A 19268-nucleotide genomic window follows, 5' to 3' on the forward strand; every position below is an offset into this window, starting at 1 on the left:
TGGTGGGAACACAATCATTCACACATTTCTTTACAAAGTTAGTAATAACCATGGCATGTTCGTTCAGGTCCTTTGCCGTGTCATTTAATATCACCCAGTGCACCAACTCCAAGTAAAACCCACAATCGTTCCTCAGCACCCCTTGACCAGCTCTGTGCGGTCCTTCCAGCTGCATTCTTCATTTGCTGCCAATACACAGGGAGAGGGAGCACTGCCAGGTGGTGCAATTTCCCAAAGTGAGGGCTAAGGATTGAGGGATAAGCATCTTTAATGCTGCAGGACCTGTGCTGGTGGTAGTTGGGAAGTGACTTCTTCAAACTGGCCTTGTTGAAGTCTCCTGCTATCATAGGAAAGGCATGTCATGTGATATTTGTTGAGCACACAATGCAGCTCCTCCAATGCTTGATGAATGTCTGGCTAGGGTGGCATAAGGACTGTGGCCATGATGATGGAGGCGAATTCCCTTGTGAGGTAGAAGAGACGGTACTTGAGCTATTCCAGCTGCTGAGAATAGGAGTTGGACAGGATCGCTACATCTGAGCACCACAAAGACTTCAGCGTGAGATAGGTGCCTCCGACTCTCCCTTTCCTCAAAGCCTCCTTTTGGTCCATGCGATGAATGGAGAAACCTTTGGGATAAAGAGCTGAGTCTGGGGAGATGGGGGTGAGACACGAGTCCGTGAAACACTATACAGGATTTCCTCATATCCCTTTGACAAAAGCCTTACTCTTAAGTCATCAACCTTAAGTCTCAAAGGATTGTATATTGGCCAGAAGGATGGCAGGGAGAGGGGGAGGGGGAGAATCGTAGTTCCCTTTGCTTCAGTCTTATTTGCAGGTCGCCCCATCGACCATGTTTCCAGATACAAAGGAGGCGTCCCCAGTGTTTCCCGACTCTGTATTCTTTCCCACAAGATTGGGGGTCCCTTACACATTTGATGTGACATCCACGCACTACTCTTTACCGCTCACATACTACAGAACCGCCAACTCTGCTGGCCCCAACCTGCTAATGGGACAGAATAAATACTGTGATTATAATGGGGAAGTCCTGTCAGTAAGGTATGATTCCACATCTCTGTCAGACTGCTGCTCAACGCTAGGTTACAACGCCCAGATGTCTGTGAGATGAACTTTGCAATGTCAATTGGGCTAGCAGTGACTGCAGCATTCAATTTTGGTCTCCAGATCGATGGCGGGTAGATCAAAAGATTTTATCATTTTCTATTACGATACAACCAGTTGGCTTTTAAGGATGTTTTAGAATTTAGTAAAACTCTCACAACTAGCTTAATGTTCTGACAATCAATGGAACCCATACACAATGAGAGCCATCAGATGAGCACACTATTGTAAGATCAGCAGTAATGGCAAATGTATTTCCACAGGACAATGTAATTAATGAAACAATTAAAGCAAATAGGAGAAATGTAGACACAGTAATAATATAATTGGTAGATAAGGCAGCAAAAAAGGTTTAAGAGGGTCACTTAATCAAGTTATAAATGATTAGATGAAATGGGAAAAGCTAAATGAGTTTTACCTAGTACACATTTAATATTGTTGTCATTTTATATACAGTATCTATATTTTACTCTGATTTCCCAGTGGATGTAAAGAGCACAACATTCAAAAAATATATATAATCTATAAATCGCAGATGAAATTCCATATAGTAACATTCGTATAGGAGTCATAAGTGATTGTCTCAAAGCTAATTTTATATAACTACAGCAGTGTGTAGCCCATTGTTTAAAGTAACAAAACAAATTGGAATGAGATAGTAGTCAATATAGATGGTTGAGTGATCTCTTTTTACCTTTGTCTATCTGCCCAAGGTCCATAGTTGAAATCGGTTCCTTTACCACAAACTATGTCAAGTCCCCAACAAGGTGGCAAGTCTTGTAATTTTGTATTTTCATTATCTGGACTTTCTTCAGCATTTTCACCCGTTTCTTCAAGTACAATACCTACAAAATCAAATCAAATCTATAAACTTACATTTACAACAGGGACAGAGATTGATATTAGAATAGAAGTTGAGCAGGGGAGATGTCCATGAGGCAATATGGATGGAATTTAAGAATAAGAAGGGGTGATCACTTTAATGGTATTGTATTATAGACCCCCAATGGTAAGCAGGAATTGGAGGAGCAAATATATGCATAGCGATTACAGATAGCTGTAGGAATAATAGGGTTGCAATAATAACTTCCTGATATAGACTGGGACAACCCGAGGGCTAAAGGATTAGATGGAGCTGAATTTGTTAAGTGTATTAAGGGCAGGGCACCAGAAGACCAAAGGATGGCTAATATTGTGCTTTAATTTAAGAAGGGCTACAAGGACATGTCAGGGATAAGTCAGCCAGCTTTCCATCAGGAGTGGATAGGTTACTGGAGGAGATTATCTTCATATACAAAACCAGGGACTGACCAGGGATAGTCAGCATGTCTTTTGACATCCTGCCCAAATCGTTGGGAAATTTGGTCTCACGAATTTCAGTTTTTTTGAAGAGGTGAGTGAGAGGGTTGACACGGGCAGAGTGGTAGACTCTGTCAAAAACCTTGCTAAAGTCCACCTGGTCAGAGTCTCACAAGAGAGTTGTGACTGGTTAAAAGACTCGATCGCATGGAATACAGGATATGCTAGTCAATTAGATACAAAATTGGTTTTATAGAAATAAATCAGAGATAGTAGTGGAGGGTTGTTTTTCAGATCGGTGGACTGTGACCAGTGGTGTGCCACAGGGATCAGTGCTGGGTGTTCTTTGTTTGTCATTTGTACTAACAATTTGGATGGTATAAGAAAATAACTGCAGATGCTGGTACAAATCGATTTATTCACAAAATGCTGGAGTAACTCAGCAGGTCAGGCAGCATCTGGGAGAGAAGGAATGGGTGACGTTTCGGGTCGAGACCCTTCTTCAGACCACATTTGGATGGGTTTGTATTGGCATGATTAACATGTTTGCAGTTGACATTGAAGAAGGTACAAGTTTACAACAGGATCTAAATCAAAGGAAAAAGTGGGCAATGGTATGGCAAATGAAATGTAACTCAGACAAGTACGTAGAGATACATTTGGGAAGCTAAACCAGGGCAGGCATTGCACAGTAAATTACAGGGCCTTATTAAGCTCCTTAGAATAGGGAGTCTTAGGAGCACATAGTTTCCTGAAAGTGGCAACAGGGATAGACAAGGTGCTGAAGAAGTCACATAGTCTGCTTGCCTCCATCGGACAGAACATAGAGTACAACAAAGATAGACACAAAATGCTGGGGTAACTCAGCAGGTCAGGCAGCATCTCTGGAGAGAAAGAATGGGTGACGTTTCGGGTCGAGATCCTTCTTCAGACTGATGTCAGGGGAGTGGGCGGTACAGAGACAAAATGTAGTCAGAGTCAGTAAGACTGGTAGGAGAACTTGGAAGGGGGAGGGGATGGAGAGAGAGGGAAAGCAAGGGCTACTTGAAGTTAGAGAAGTCAATGTTCATACCGCTGGGGTGTAAGCTACCCAAGCAAAATATGAAGTGCTGTTCCTCCAATTTGCAAGCAGTTCTAGATGCCATACTGTATGAAGATTATATTAAGCGGGAGTTCTGACCTTTGTGCAAATGTTTCCCGTGACTATTTGGGTTTCCCTCAACAACTAAGACATGTGGTTTGTTAAATTAATTGGCTGTGGTAAATTCCGCTTCATGTGCAGATGAGTATTAGAATCTGGGGGTGTTGATCGATATGCAGGGTGAATGGCACAGCTTTAAGGTGAGAGGGGCAAAGTTTAAAGGAGATCCGTGGGGCAGGGTTTTGTTTCACACACAAGATGGTGAGAGCCTGGAACATGTTGCCAGGGATGGAATACAGGCAGATATGATATTAAGAGACTTTTGAATAGGCATATGGGTATGCAGGGAATGGAGGGTTATGGATTATGTGCAGGTGTAAGAGATGGCCTTGGCATCATATTCAGCACAGACATCGCGGGCCGAAGGGCCTGTTCTTGTGCTGAACTGTGGTATGTTCTATGAAATTAGATTAGTGAATATGGGTGCTTGACAGTCAGTCTGAAATTACTGTGCTTTAAAACTCTAATGTAAAGAGTCATGACAACACAGGAGGTAGGTGTACTCTCGAAAGGTTACTGACAAGATATCCCCAGTAGTCTTCGAGTCTAAGGGATGACAATAAAATGAATAGCACACTAGTTATAAAATGATACACAAAATAAAGGCTCAAAAGCTATTTATCTGACAAAAGACAGGCAGGGTGTTCCACAGTTGTCGGTGATGGAATCGTGTTGTTTATTTAAATATTGGAAACGTTTAGCTAGATGAGCAGCATCTATGGACAGAGCAGCCAAGCCAGCATTTCAGATTGAACCATAATGTCTGCGATGTGTCCTGAAACATTTACTCAGCTTCTCTCTCCACAGATGCCGTTTACCTGGATGAGTATTTCCAGCATGTGCTGTTTTTGTGTAGGTTTCCAACATCTGCAGTATTTTATTTTGGGATTCAATGAATTTAGACTTAGGAGTGAAAAACACGTTTAAAAGTTACAGATTGCATTAAATTTGGTGTAGTAATTAATAATTAGATAACTGGAATGAAATGCAAGGCTTTATTTAAATTGATTCACAGAATGAAAGCACTTCTGGCAAGACCTTTAACTATCCATTCATTACCCTTGAATTGTGTTGCGAAAGAAACAGCAAATGATAAACAAACTTCAATTTAACTGAAATTTTGAGTCAACATATGGAGAAGTGGAAAAAAGAGATCACATACTCTTTTGAAAATGTCTTTAAAAATCATGAATGGAAAAAGATTCTCAAATCATTAAACTCACCCATCATCACTACCTTTAAGACCACTAATAAAGCAAACCAAACATTCGGATTAATTTCAAGAGGAGCGTAATTAAAATGCAGAGGTTTTGTAAACTTGCATGAAAGTTTTGTTTCAGTGTACTGATAGTGCTGTCTACAGTTCAGGAATTCATTTACAATAGGCTCCAGAGGTGCAGAAGGTGATACCAAAAATATATAATGAGCACCCTTCCCTTGAAAATACAAGGCTGAGGAATAGACTATCAGAAAGACTTTATAAACTCTAATAACATCTAAATAACCTTTGTAACAGAAATAACAAGTTTGCTTCCTGCATGTGAATCTAAAACTAGCAGCCATAATTATATGATCATCACTAATAAATTTGATAAATTCAAGGGAAACTTATTTATCCAAAGGATCTCAGTGTTGAACTTTCCAACACATGGAACAGTGCAATTGAGTAGCAAAGATATATTTATACCAAACCCAAATAACTAAGAGGGAAAAGGAATTATGGACGATCCTGATAGGTTCAGATGACGAGAGTAACCTCAAGCAGAACTTCAAGCAATGGAATAGACTGCTCTTGTGCCACAAATTCTGTGTAATAGAAATGTAAAATCTATGGCAAAATATTTTCTCTTTTTCTCTTCAAAAATGTCTTAATTCTGGGAGACAACAATCCACGAATAAGCAATATATAAACAGACCTGGTTCATCCATGTAGTAATAGATATCAACATCATTTGACTGCATTACTACAAAGCCCTCTCCCATTAATCGGGGTGGTCTAGAGAAAAAGAAAATAGAATGCAAACCCAAATTACAACAATAAAATTGCAAAACTAATATATAGCAAATACCATGGACTACAACACGCAGTTTTAAATATCCTACAAATTGCATGTAGTAAATCAAACACATTCAACACTCCAGAACCTGGGTCCAAACGCATATATAATGAGACTTCGCAAATTTTAATCGCAAAGACCAATTTCAGCAGCAGCTATTCAATTTCTTGAGGACTGGATACACAAGACTAAAATAACTACATTTCAATCTTACCAAGAGAAGCCATTATGAATGGCTATTCTGGAAAACACTGCACATTAATGCAGTTATCTTTCAGATTAGCAATTAACATACTTGTTCAGGCAAAACAATATTTTAATTTGCATTTGGCACACCTTGCTGCAGTGCCAGGAATGTTCAATGCTAGTAATGAATGCACGTCATTTTTGGATTGGCTGCCGTTTGTCAAACTGGATAAAAAGCCATGATGAAACAAACTAGTTAATTAAACACATTTCTCTTTCTGTCAATCTACGTGAAATAAAAGCCTCTCACAAGCCTTATGAAATATAATTATTTCAATGAAACGAACAACATTTTTAGGGGTTTGACAGGATAGATGCAGGGTGATATTTTCACTGGATGAGTGGCTAGAACGAGGGATTAGAGTTTCAAAATAAAAAGGATGACCATTCAGGACAGAGATGACCAGAAATATTTTCATCCAAAAGTTGTGAATCTTAGGGATACTCTAGCCATTGGGATGTCGAGGCTCAATTTATCAGTATAGTCAAGGCAGAAATCAAAAGATTTTGGACAGAGATTTGGGAGTCTGAAGAAGGGCTCTGACCCGAAATGTCACCTATTCTTTTTCTCCAGAGATGCTGCCAGACCCGCTGAGTTACTTCAGCATTTTGTGTCTTTCTTCGGTATAAACCAGCATCTGCAGTTCCTTCTTACACGTGATTTCGGACAATAATGGATTCAAGGTGTAGTGCATGAATCCAGGAAGATAAAGTGAAAGACCAGCCATGACCTGACTGGAGGAGATGAGCAAGGATATTATTTTCTTCTGCTTATGTGTGTTGTTACTATGCATTTATTTTGGACAAAATTTTGCTCTACAATAATAGCCGACATTGCCCAGTTTTTAAATGTACCTGATCCAAATGTGGACCAAAGATAGATACAAAATGCTGGAGTAACTCAGCTGGTCGAACAGCATTTCTGGAGAAAATGGATAGGTGACATTTCAGGTCAGAACCCTTGTTCAGACTGACTGCAGGAGGGAGCAGGGGAAAAATTGGAAGTGAGAACAGGGGGCCGGGACAAATCATGGCCAGCAACAGATTACCTCAGGTGAGGGGGTTCACTGATAGGCAGATTGTTCGATAAAGGTGAGAGACAGAAGCAGCTGTAAGCCCAAAAGGGATACATAGTTGTGAACTGTCAAGTTAGTTGACAGGTGTCTAGTGGAAGGGGTGGAGGGCAAAGAAACTGCTATAAGTTCAGCCAGGGTTCAGGGATGGGGGGGGGGTTTGGAGGGCAGGGGAGAAAGGGGAGGGGGAAGGGAGGTGTTTGTAGAAGTTACCTGAAATTGGACAATTCAATGTTCATATCGTTGGGTGTAAGCTACCCAAGCGGAATACGAGGTACTGGTCTTCCAGTTTGCATGTGGCCTTACCAGGGGACTGGAGGAGTCCCAGGTCAGCGTGATGTACGGGGAGTTAAAATGGTTAGCAACAGGGAGATCCAGTAGGCCCTGGCGGACTGAGCTCAAGTGTTTGGCAAAGCAGTGGCTGAGTCTTCTATGCTTAGTCTCACCAAAGTACAGAAGCCCACTTTGAGCTCATCAGATGCAGTAGATGAGGTTAGAGGAGGTGCATGTAAAGCATTGTCTCACCTGGAAGGACTGCTAAGGTCCCTGGATGGAGTCCAGGGGGTTGATAGATGGATAGGTATTACATCTTCTGCAGTTGCAAGGGAAAGTACCTGGGAAGGGGGTGGTTTGGATGGGAGGGGATGAGTGAACCAAAGAGTTGCAGAAGTAGCATTCTCTGCGAAAGGCAGAATCGGGTGAAAATGGGAGGGTGCGAGTAGTGGTGGAATCATGTTGGAGGTGGCGGAAATGTCAGAGGATGATGTGTCAAATGCGGAGACTAGTGGGGTGAAAGGCGAGGACCGGGAAGTATATCCTCGTTGCGTCTGGGGGGAGAGGGAGCAAAGACAGAACTAAGGGGTACTGCAGAGTTGTGGGTGAGGGATCCATCTATGACAGCTGGGGGAAGAGGGTGGGAGGTTGGGCGGGGGGATGGAAGATGCGGATGTCCTCATTCTTTAGTGAATGTGGTTTCCCCCAGCGGTCTCTAGCCTTTATCTAACAATCCGTTCATCATGTAATACCCTCACCAGAGGTCATCTGTTGCTGTCACGTTTTCCCTTCCAGTTTTTTTTCCGCTCCCCATGCAATTAGTCTGAAGAAAGATCCAGACTCAAAACGTCGCCTATCAAGTTTTTCCAGAGAGCTGTCTGACTCCCTGAGTTCATCTAGCATTTTATGTCTATCGTTGGTATAAACCAGTATATGCAGTTCCTTGTTATTCCAAATGTGGAACAGCTATCCTGCTAGCCCAAAGAATCCCACCATTAAGCAGAGGCCCCAAATGGTGGAAGTGCCTTGAATTATGCAATGGGGCAGCCTGCTCCTAAATATCGGCTGACAACTTTGACAGCTGTCAACAGCCAGATTTGCCAAATGTCAGTCTTTAAATATTTAAAACAATCACAAATTAAATAATAATTTAATTAAAATATTTCAATCTTAAATAATTCGAAATATTAACCAAAGCATAAATTAAGAGAACTTTCCGTCCTCGTACCCCAATGCTCCCATTAAAATCAATTCTAACCTGATTCAGGATCTGAAACCCCAATCCCTGTGTAAATACTGGCAAATCTGTTGTAGACAGTTCCACCACTTATTTGGGCGTGTGCATTGCACACAGCTTTGCAAGCACTCAAGAACCCATGCATGTCATAGCTATCACCAAGTTGCTGAGCCTCTTCTGCTCTTTCTATTGACCATCTGTCACTTGTTTTCCGCAGATTTCTGTTTTCAGAGGCCTGCAATGGTTCTTTTTCCATGACGAATGGTGGAACTACCAATGTGGGAATGCCTTTGTGTGTAATGAATTCCTAATTTTCCTGATCCCCCTCATTAAACCAGTCCTGGTTCATGGTAAAGATATCAAGAATTCCTTTGATGCTGCCAATTGTAGTAGACGTCAAGGAAGGTCGGCATCTCAGCCAATCTCAGTGAAAACTAGTGTCAAACACGTTTACATTATTAGTCCAACACTTTCCTCAATCCTTCTCACTCCAATGTTGCAGCATGCTTCCAACAAACTTTCCAGGGAGTGAAAGTAATCTTCAGAACTAATGGGAAATATTGTGAGGAATTTTAAACTTTAAAAATATCTTCACTAACATTTATGAGTACACTCTACAATTTATTACATTTAATATTTCTTTATTGCTCCCAAACAACAATGCATCATACTCATCGTTTTGCAGGCTAACGTGTCTTGGACTTGGAACAAGCATAACTCTAACATTTTCCAATTTTCCTTTTACGATGTGCATAAATTGGTCAAGGTGGCTAGAAGGTAGTTTTGTAGTGTAAGTCAAGAAAGCATCATCAAAATTTATGCAGAGTGTCTGAGGTAAAAAACGGTTTCCAAATGCCAGGCGACCCTAGTAACAAAATACCTAATTAGTACAACTGAATCAATGACCGTTCACCACAGCAACGCACTCAAATACGTCATACATATATATATACTAAATAAAACTAAGCTGCAAAACTCTCAAGCAGCAATAATCTTTAGTATTTTTATTGATATATAGCATGTTAAAAATAATACCAGCCTAAAGTTTAAAAATATATAATTCTTATGTATTTATATTTGTGGTTTTTCTCATTCATTTCGCAAATGATCCGTTACTGACCACTAAAATTCAGTAATTTGAGAAATCATCAGACAAAACATGATATGTCTGCATTATTCCCCGATCAACTAAATAGCACAAGGAATTCTTGCAAATGAAAATAATATACTCACTGTATTAATATCAACTTTAATAACAGGGATGAGCGATCGCCAGGATGATGAGGGATCTTGTGCTTCAGTTGTAATGCTGTAAACACATTTGTACAATGCATAAACATGTATAGCCTATGACTCAAAAATATTAATAGTCATGGAATCAGAGTTGTGAAGCACAGAAATTGCCCCACTGGTCTGCCACATTGATGCTGACACTTTCGCCCATCCTTGCAAATGTCACCGGCTTACATAAAGTCCATATCCTCCCTTCCTAAATCTTCATAAACATCGTGAATGCATCCAACTCCAACACCTCCTCTGACAGAGCATCAACCACTCTCTTTGTAAAAAAACCTTCGCATCAAAAGCCATTTAAAACTCATTGCTTTTAACTTAAACCTACTTCTGCTTGTTTTCAATACCTAAACCATATCTATGCCTCTTCTAAATGTTTAAGTCTATCAGGTCATTCCTTGGCCTCGTACACTCCAACGAAAGCAAACTCAATCCATCTAATCTCTCCCCATAACTAAAGTTCTCCAATCTATGCACTCCTGGCAAGTCCCTTCTGCACTCTCTGCAGTGCAATAAAAGGCTTAGAATTGAAGATAAATTACAGCAGCATTATTCATTGTTTTTATTGTTTGGAAAATTTGGACCTTCACTCCCTTACTGAATAGAAGAGGGAAACCAACGAACTACATACAGCCTTGTTTCTCGACATCAGTCTCAGGGAGCTCAGTGGAATTTTTTTAGAGAATGTGTAACTGAACACTGGACAGGTATCAGCTGATCAAAAATTGTTAATATTATCTGATTGAGCTTCTACAAGACTTCGTTCTGCACAAGATTAGCGGCAAAAAATCACTATATAAAACAGACATTCATCCTATACTAAAAGTTAGATTCGGGAGTCAGAAGTAACAGGTTGTTCTCCAATTAGTGGGACATGACAATGTTTTTGACAGGAATTTATATCTTTGTGAGGGCACATAAAGGCACGATTAAAGATTTTAAAAATTATCTTAACAATTTCATTTCAATAGACAAGAGAATATCAAAGAAGTTGTGACAATGACGTACAGGAGTAAGGGCGTAACCAGGAAAAGAGTGGGTCCCCTTCTGTGGTAATTATTTGTGAAGCTGAGCCATCATTTAAGACCAGGATTTAAGTCCTAAATAAATACTTCTCATCTGCATTCACCAATGAGAAGGACATTGAAGATAACGTGTTTGGTGGGGAGAGGGGATGCTGAGAAGCACCTCAGCATTAAGGAAGAGGTAACAGGACGCATAAGGACCGATAAATTGCCAGTGCTGGGTGAGATCTATCCCAGGATGCAATGAGAATGGAACTGATAGCTGAGACCCTGACCAAGATGAGGTTTTTTTCAGGAGACAGTGAAGAAGTTTGATGAAGGCAAGGCAGTAACGTTATCTGTGTGCACTTTAGTAAGGAATTTTACAGGTCCCAGGTGGGAGACAGTTCCAAAAAATTAAAGCAACTAGGATGCAAACCAATCTTGCTAATTGTTTCCAAATTTTTCTGAAAGTGGCACCAGAGAGCGAGGGTGATGAAGGCAACATATGGTATGTCGCAACTTTAGAATACACTGGTTAGGTCACTTTTGGAGCATTGCATGCAATTCTGTTTGACACACTACAGGAAGAATGAGGCTGCATGCTGATAGCTCAGAGAGAGGTATCAGGATTGGAGTTTGGATAGGCTGGGCTTACTTTCCCTGGAATGAAAGAGGCTCAGGGGTGATCTGACAGAGGTATATTAAATAATGAGGCACAGATAGTGTAAATAGTATGAATTTCAAGCCCATGGTAGGGGCATCAAAAACAGAGAGCATAGGTTTAAAGTGAGAGGAAGGAGTTTTAATGGGGATTTCAGGTGAAAGTATCTTTTTTAAACAGAGGATATGGCAGAGTCAGATGCATTAATTATGTTTAAGAGACATTTAAGACACAAATAACATGGCATCGAAGGAGATGGGCTTTATGTATGCAAAGGGGATTGGTGTCGATGAGCAAAACATTTATTAAGGACGCCACGAGCCAAAGGACCCGTTTCTGTGCCATGCAACGCTATAATGTTTATTCACATTTCACATCACCTCCAATATCATAAATACATTATTTGCAGTAATGGCACTATAAAACGCACTAAAATATCAGCAAAATTTACTGTTTCCATGAAGGAGTTCGTATGTGCCAGAGTTGAGGAAAAAGCAGAGAGCCATCAGATTTACAACAAAAAGGTCTGTGTGGAGCAGAATTAACAGGAGAAGTTATGATGCAACAACCTGAATTCAGAGATTATTGTTTCTTTAAAACTAACAACATGGTATTCAGAAATATGTTCAGGTCAGGCAAGAATCTTCTGCGTGCACATGGATGTTCTAATCTAGAATAAATTTCTCTTCATTGGCTCAAGCATATGCTCTGGGAACCAAATATCACTAGGATTATTATTTTTTTGTAAACTTGAGAATCTCACAGTAAAAAAAACACACTTAAATATTTGCACGAGTGATTAAAAACACATTTTTTCAAACTGCTTGCATTTGATGGCATTTTCCAATTGACGTACAATTGCAAAGGTATTACTGAAAGCATACTGGATGCGTTAGACATTCACATCTCTTGCAAAGCAAAGTTGCGCAACCGCATCCTTCCTGCAGTGTGGCAACCCGAAATACACAATGCTCCAAGAGTGTTTATAAAGTTACGAGACCAAGTGGACCCGTTGGGCCCAAAACTCTCCTGCATTGGTGCAGCACCCTCCCCTCTCCTCCCCCCGCCCCTCCCCCTCCACCCCCTCTCCCTCCCTCCCCTCCCTTCCTCCTCCCCCCCTCACACTCCATCCCCCTCATCCCACTTATCCTACCCTCGATTTAAACTTTAAAATGTGAATAACTTTTAAAGTATAACACCGATTTCAACGAAACCTTCCATTAGCATCAAAAGGAGTGAGGTGGGCCTAAAATTGTTGCGCTATCATGTACCATTTTGGCTGTAGTTCAGGAACAAACAAACAAACCAGAGTTTTAGTATATAGATCGATAATATAAAGTCCCGTCTGTGCAATTGTTCAGATAATCTAGACTGATAGCCACTTCCCGATTTATGTAATAGGCGAGTTACATAAGCTCATACTTATGTAAACAATTCACTATAGATGGTTCTGTTTCCTGAATGACCTGTTGGTGCGACAATTGGAAAGCAAGCAAGAATGAGGGAGACGGTTGAGAGCAACTCCCAGCCAACATCTTCCTCAAGGTGCACCAGCAAGCCCTTGTGCACCAACTGTGGCACCATCCAATTGACGCAGCTGTTATTGCAGCTCAAGAAAGTGCTGGTCGACAGCACTTTCTTCATCCGGCTTCTTATAGTTAGCTGGTGCTTTGTCCACTCTTTGTCAACATCTTCCGCCCTGGAAGGTAGTCACCTTGGATGTCAGCGACATCCGGGGGGGGGGGGGGGGGGGAGGAGGAGGAAAAGGAGGCAGTGGAGGAGAGGAAGGTAGACTAAGTGTGTAGGAGAGAACTGGACTTGGATAGATTAGGAGAGTGGGCAGTGACGGATAGATTAGGAGAGTGGGCAAATGCATGGCAGATGCAATATAATGTGGATAAATGTGAGGTTATCCACTTTGGCGGCAAGAACAGGAAAGCAGAGTATTACCTGAATGGTGGCCAATTAGGAAAAGGGGAGATGCAACGTGACCTGGGTGTCATGGTGCACCAGTCATTGAAAGCAAGCGTGCAGGTGCAGCAGGCAGTGAAGAAAGCGAATGGTATGTTAGCATTCATAGCAAGAGGATTTGAGTATAGGAGCAGGGAGGTTCTGCTGCAGTTGTACAGGGCCTTGGTGAGACCGCACCTGGAGTATTGTGTACAGTTTTGGTCTCCTAATCTGAGGAAAGACATTCTAGCCTTAGAGGGAGTACAGAGAAGGTTCACCAGATTGATCCCTGGGATGGCAGGACTTTCATATGAAGAAAGACTGGATCGACTAGGCTTATACTCGCTGGAATTTAGAAGACTGAGGGGGGATCTTATTGAAACATATAAAATTCTTAAGGGGTTGGAGAGGCTAGATGCGGGAAGATTGTTCCCGATGTTGGGGAAGTCCAGAACCAGGGGTCACAGCTTAAGGATAAGGGGGACCGAGGATGAGAAAACATTTCTTCACACAGAGAGTGGTGAGTCAGTGGAATACTCTGCCACGGAAGGTAGTTGTGGCCAGTTCATTGGCTATATTTAAGAGGGAGTTAGATGTGGCCCTTGTGGCTAAAGGTATCAGGGGGTATGGAGAGAAGGAAGGTACAGGTTACTGAGCTGGATGATCAGCCATGATCATATTGAATGTCGGTGCAAGCTCGAAGGGCCGAATGGCCTACTCCTGCACCTATTTTCTATGTTTCTATGTAACTGCAGATGCTGGTTTAAATCAAAGATAGTTTAGTTTAGTTCAGAGATACAGTGCGGAAACAGGGCCTTCGACCCACCAAGTCCACACCGACCAGTGATCCCTGCACATTACCACTATCCTACACACACTAAGGACAACTTACACAAACACTAAGCCGATTATCCTACAAACCTGTACGTCTTTGGAGTGTGGTATTTAGGGGGATGAGAGGGGATCTTATCGAAACATAAGATTATTAAGGGGTTAGACACGTTGGAGGCAGGAAACATGTACCCAATGTTGGGGGAGTCCAGAACCAGGGGCCACAGTTTAAGAATAAGGGGTAGGCCATTTAGAACGGAGATGAGGAAAAATCTTTTCAGTCAGAGAGTTGTGAATCTGTGGAATTCTCTGCCTCAGAAGGCAGTGGAGGCCAATTCTCTGAATGCATTCAAGAGAGAGCTAGATAGAGCTCTTAAGGATAGCGGAGTCAAGGGGTATGGGGAGAAGGCAGGAACGGGGTACTGATTGAGAATGATCAGCCATGATCACATTGAATGGCGGTGCTGGCTCGAAGGGCCGAATGGCCTACTCCTGCACCTATTGTCTATTGTGGGAGGAAACCGAAGATCTCGGAGAAATCCCACTCTGGTCACGAGGAGAACGTACAAACTCCACACAGACAGCACCTGTAGTCGGGATTGAATCCGGGTCTCCGGCTATGCAAGCAATGTAAGACAGCCACTCTACCGCTGAGCCACCGTGGCCGAGATGCTGCCTGTCTTGCTGAGTTACTCCAGCATTTTGTGTCTAAAGTGACGGCCAACAGGAAGAAGCAGCAGTTGACTGAGAGGGAAGGATGCCCCATGGTGACAGAGCAAATCCTGTTGGTGGCGAAAACCTGAAGAAAGCACTGTTGGCCAAAGACTGCAACAGGCGCATCAAGCAGATGGTGAGGCAGCTGGTGAAGAAGGGCATGCTGGTGCAAACCAGTGACATCGGCACCTAGTTTCAAGGTGAAACGACACAAACTGCTGGAGTAATGAATCTGTCTGAAGAAGGGTCCCGACCCGAAACATCACCTATCCACGTTCCCCAGAGATGCTGCCTGAATCACTGAGTTACTCCAGTACTTTGCGTCCTTTTGTGTATTAACCAACATCTGCAGTTCTTTGTTTCGACCCAATTTTAAGGCAATTCTGACTTGCGTAAGGGTTTACCGAATGTAAAGCTTCTGTAAATCAGGGAATGTCTTTGTGAGTACGAGAGGAAAGTTGCACCTTTTTTTTGGTTGAAGACATCTGAAATAGCTTAGGTAGATGCAAAAGATTCCTTTGCACAACTAAAGAAAATGCAGGGAATTACTCGAGTGTGCTATCAAACGAACTTCTCATCAGTTCTGCCCTTTGTTTTTTGCAGGTTCTTCCATGCACAAATCGTCTGAGTTTGTCTATCCAACATGTAAAGCAAAGATATTTGTCTGACTGTAAAACAAGTATGTATATAAAGGTGATGTTCTTTTTTAAATTTGACTTTAAAAAATAAATCTCCAAATTCTTCATCATTTTTAAACAACAAACATAATTTTGATGCTGCTGCTAAAAATCTCCTTTCATAACTACATTAATTCATTTTTAATCCAATGTTGTCAGATCATTTTTTTTCTGGTCCTAACATGGTAACATGCTGGAATGAATCTCCACTTCCTATATTATAGTCTTTCATATCCCGGGCCATATATCAGGTCTCAAACTATCCTTGGGTTCCCCAAACTGCTCTCTCTTGGTCTCCTGAATGCCAAATATAAAAGTTTGTTTTATAACTTCCCTCTCATTTGACTATTGGTCCAAAAGGATATGCTCCCATCTAATTTATTCTTTGCAAAATCTTTAATTTACATTACATTTGCTTTGAGAACATCAAATATTAACTACCTGCTACCTTTCAGCACATTTGATGCCTGCACTGTTTCACAAGTTTCTTATTAAATGCCCATAAGAGAAGATACAGATTTTTTATTCATAAAGCACCACCACACGTCAGTACTTCCAGTACCACCACACATCACTACTTCCCAGTGTACCTTTTAGCCAGCATTACTGTTGTGTAAGAAATACCATCATCAGATTACACAGAAGTTTCTATTGCACAGAAGATTCTACTACATAGACGTTTTTCTTGGTTCTAACAAGTGTCATTGACCAAAATACTGGGGGCAACATTTCTGCTTTCCTTCAAAATAATGGGGAATATCTTTCATCTATATCTATATATTATATATATATTATTATATATTACTAAAACTCATCTTGTTTGTTTGGTTGTTTGTTTGATTGTGCGTACCCGAAATACAGCCAAAATGGTACACGATAGCGCAACAATTTTAGCCCCACCTTACTCACCATTGTCCTGCTGTTCAAATGGTTGTTAAATTTTTTTAATTATTCACTTTTTAAACTTTAATAAATCACTTTTTAAAACTTTAATAAACCCCTTTTCCGTTAACCGCCCTGTCCGTTAACCGCGTCTGTGAGGTAATACCTGTGTGTTCGACGTCAGAATGGGAACCCAACTCCTGCGCAGTTGGGGCCTGTTGATCTTGCGTCACAACGGTAAGATGGCTGCCGAATCCGCGCGTGCGCATTTGGGGGAGGATAGCCATTTTGAGATCGCCATTTGATTGGCTCTACCACCTCCCCCCCCACGTGGAGTCTGGCGCATCCCGATTGACTCCTGCCGCTCCCCCCACGTGGGGTCGATTGATTGGCTCTGACTTCCCGCTCGACGCCCGATTGGTCGCTGTTCCGGGTCCCACGTGGGGGGAGCGCCGTCTCCGCTCTGACTGGTCACCGGCTCTTCTCGCTCAAAGCGCACTGGTTGTCCACCGGGGCTTCTTCCCACTCAAAGCAACGGCTGTCACTGTCGAGCCATTGCTGCCCCTGCTGCTGAATGACGGGACAGTCGCTGTCGAGCTGCCGCCTTCTCACAGGAGGTTGAGGGGGAGTGGAGAGGGTGAGTGGGGGAGAGGGATAAGGGTGATTGATGGAATGGGAGAGTGGGGGGGGGTGGAGGGGAAGGGAGGGAGGGAGGTAGTGGGGGGGGGAGGTGGGGGAGTGGAGGGTGCTAGACCAATGCAGGAGAGGTTTGGGCCCAACAGGTCCACCCTTTTCTAGTTCCCTTTTTAAAAAGTGGACATAATTTCTTACTATTGAGATCTCAGATAATGCTTAATTCTCGCAGTGCTGCACTTGAATGTCAACATGGATCTCTATGTTCATGCCCGAAAATGTAAAGAGTCAGAAGCAATGACCTAGATGCAGCTGACTGTCAGTTACTGGAAAGCAGTGAAGAGAAAAATAATAAATGGAGGCAGCAAAATTTAGATTTAGATTTAGAGATACAGTGCGGAAACAGGTCCTTCGGCCTACCGGGTCCGCGCCGCCCAGCGATCCCCGCACATTAACACTATCCTACACACACTAGGGACAATTTTTTTTTACATTTGCCCAGCCAATTAACCTACATACCTGTACGTCTTTGGAGTGTGGGAGGAAACCGAAGATCTCGGAGAAAACCTACGCAGGTCACGGGGAGAACGTACAAACTTTGTACAGACGGCGCCCGTAGTCAGGATTGACCCTGAGTCTCCGGCGCTGCATTCGCTGTAAAGCAGCAACTCTACCGCTGCGCCACTGTCAGAAAAATATTTCTGATTTATATTTTATGCAGTGTCTTGACTCAATTGGCAGCACTATTTCCCGTTCATCAAATGCCCCAAGTTCAAATTCCATTTTAGAGAGGCACATTAGTTTTAGTAACCAGGGTATAAGCAGGGGACGAGAAGGAAGCTAATTAAAATAGCACATACATACGTTTTAGAATATTACTCTCTGCTAACACAAGCTAATTAAACCATTAAATCACAAATGCCGAAGAGCTGGTAAATACATTAATAGTGTCCATACCTTTCAAGTTTAGACTTTGCTTTCTCCCGATTCTTTTTAAGCTTTGTATTTTCCCTTTTAGGAATGATTGTTGGTTCCAATCCAAAGAGTTCTTGCAAATGTGCATAGAGGTCATAGCGATTGTAAACATGGAATTCAAATCCATTCACTGTTATATATAATCTGGTTTCTGCTTTTGGATCTAAAAACAAAGATAGATACAATCTTGGCTGAACTAACATATAAAATTTTAATGCCTTGCGTCGTTATAAATTAAACTGAAATCTTCAGTTCTTAACAAACAAAAATGAACTAAAACAGCCATATTAATTCATAAAATATATTGCACACTGGAAGATTATTCAACACAATGTATCCAACATGCATGCAAGGAAAGGAAATATGGGGAATGATCCCATTTTTCATCTTTCATTCTCTAGCCTTATACGTTCACGTGCTCAAGATTTATTCAAACTCAATCTCCCAAGCTTCAGTCATCACTGAAGTGACCTCTAATTCTTTTCAATGTATAAAAGTCCATTAGAACTTTTCTGGTAAGAAATAAAACCTTTATTAGCTTATATAGAACTCTCATAATTTTACACATTTCCATTATGTCTGCCATCAGTCTCATAGTTGCAAAGGAAATCAGAAAGCTCAAGCAATACTTGTTTGATCTCCTCAATATTTTCTCTGGTGCATTATTTGCTTTCTTACACTTTGTAAACAAATTAACCATCTATGTTTTACCTCCACGGTAACTAACTACATTTGTTTTTAATGGTGTGAATTACTTTGGGGCATACCAATGTGAAAGTCACTGCAAAATACGTTTTACTTCCATCACATTTTCCATAATCTTTGTATATTCTCCCATGTTATGTCCTCCATTGTTGCCTACTTATTCATTATTACTTTTCTTATCTTCATTTTTGTCCCTGCATCTTTATCCATGGCAGACAGCCAAATGTTATTTATTTCTTACAATCCTACAAATTGTGTTTTTGCAAAAATCTTAACTTTTTTTCCTTGCTTCTATTTCAGCCTGGCAAAAAACAATGGGCTTTTTTGCATCTGTTTCCTCTGCCTTTGTTATATACTTGGGTCTGTCTATTATTTGAACTATATATTTGAACATAATATATCAATAAATACAGTAAACCCTCGTTTTAA

The 19268-nt window shown here is 41.5% G+C and overlaps 1 protein-coding gene across 7 annotated transcripts in view; it reads right to left on the reverse strand.

Annotated features, from left to right (window-relative positions):
* The window catches only part of kiaa1109 (KIAA1109 ortholog), a 292965-nt gene that overhangs the window by 245606 nt on the left and 28091 nt on the right, over positions 1-19268 (reverse strand). For all 7 annotated transcript variants that reach the window (XM_078405533.1, XM_078405525.1, XM_078405561.1 and 4 more), the window contains exons 7-11: positions 18117-18297; positions 9745-9820; positions 9183-9376; positions 5542-5621; positions 1820-1970 (exon numbers count right to left, since the gene is read on the reverse strand). In XM_078405533.1, the coding sequence (XP_078261659.1) occupies positions 1820-1970; positions 5542-5621; positions 9183-9376; positions 9745-9820; positions 18117-18297 (682 nt within the window). The remainder of the gene's footprint in view (positions 1-1819; positions 1971-5541; positions 5622-9182; positions 9377-9744; positions 9821-18116; positions 18298-19268) is intronic.

Source organism: Rhinoraja longicauda, chromosome 1 (assembly GCF_053455715.1).
Source record: "Rhinoraja longicauda isolate Sanriku21f chromosome 1, sRhiLon1.1, whole genome shotgun sequence".
In the NCBI taxonomy this organism is placed as follows: domain Eukaryota; kingdom Metazoa; phylum Chordata; class Chondrichthyes; order Rajiformes; family Arhynchobatidae; genus Rhinoraja; species Rhinoraja longicauda.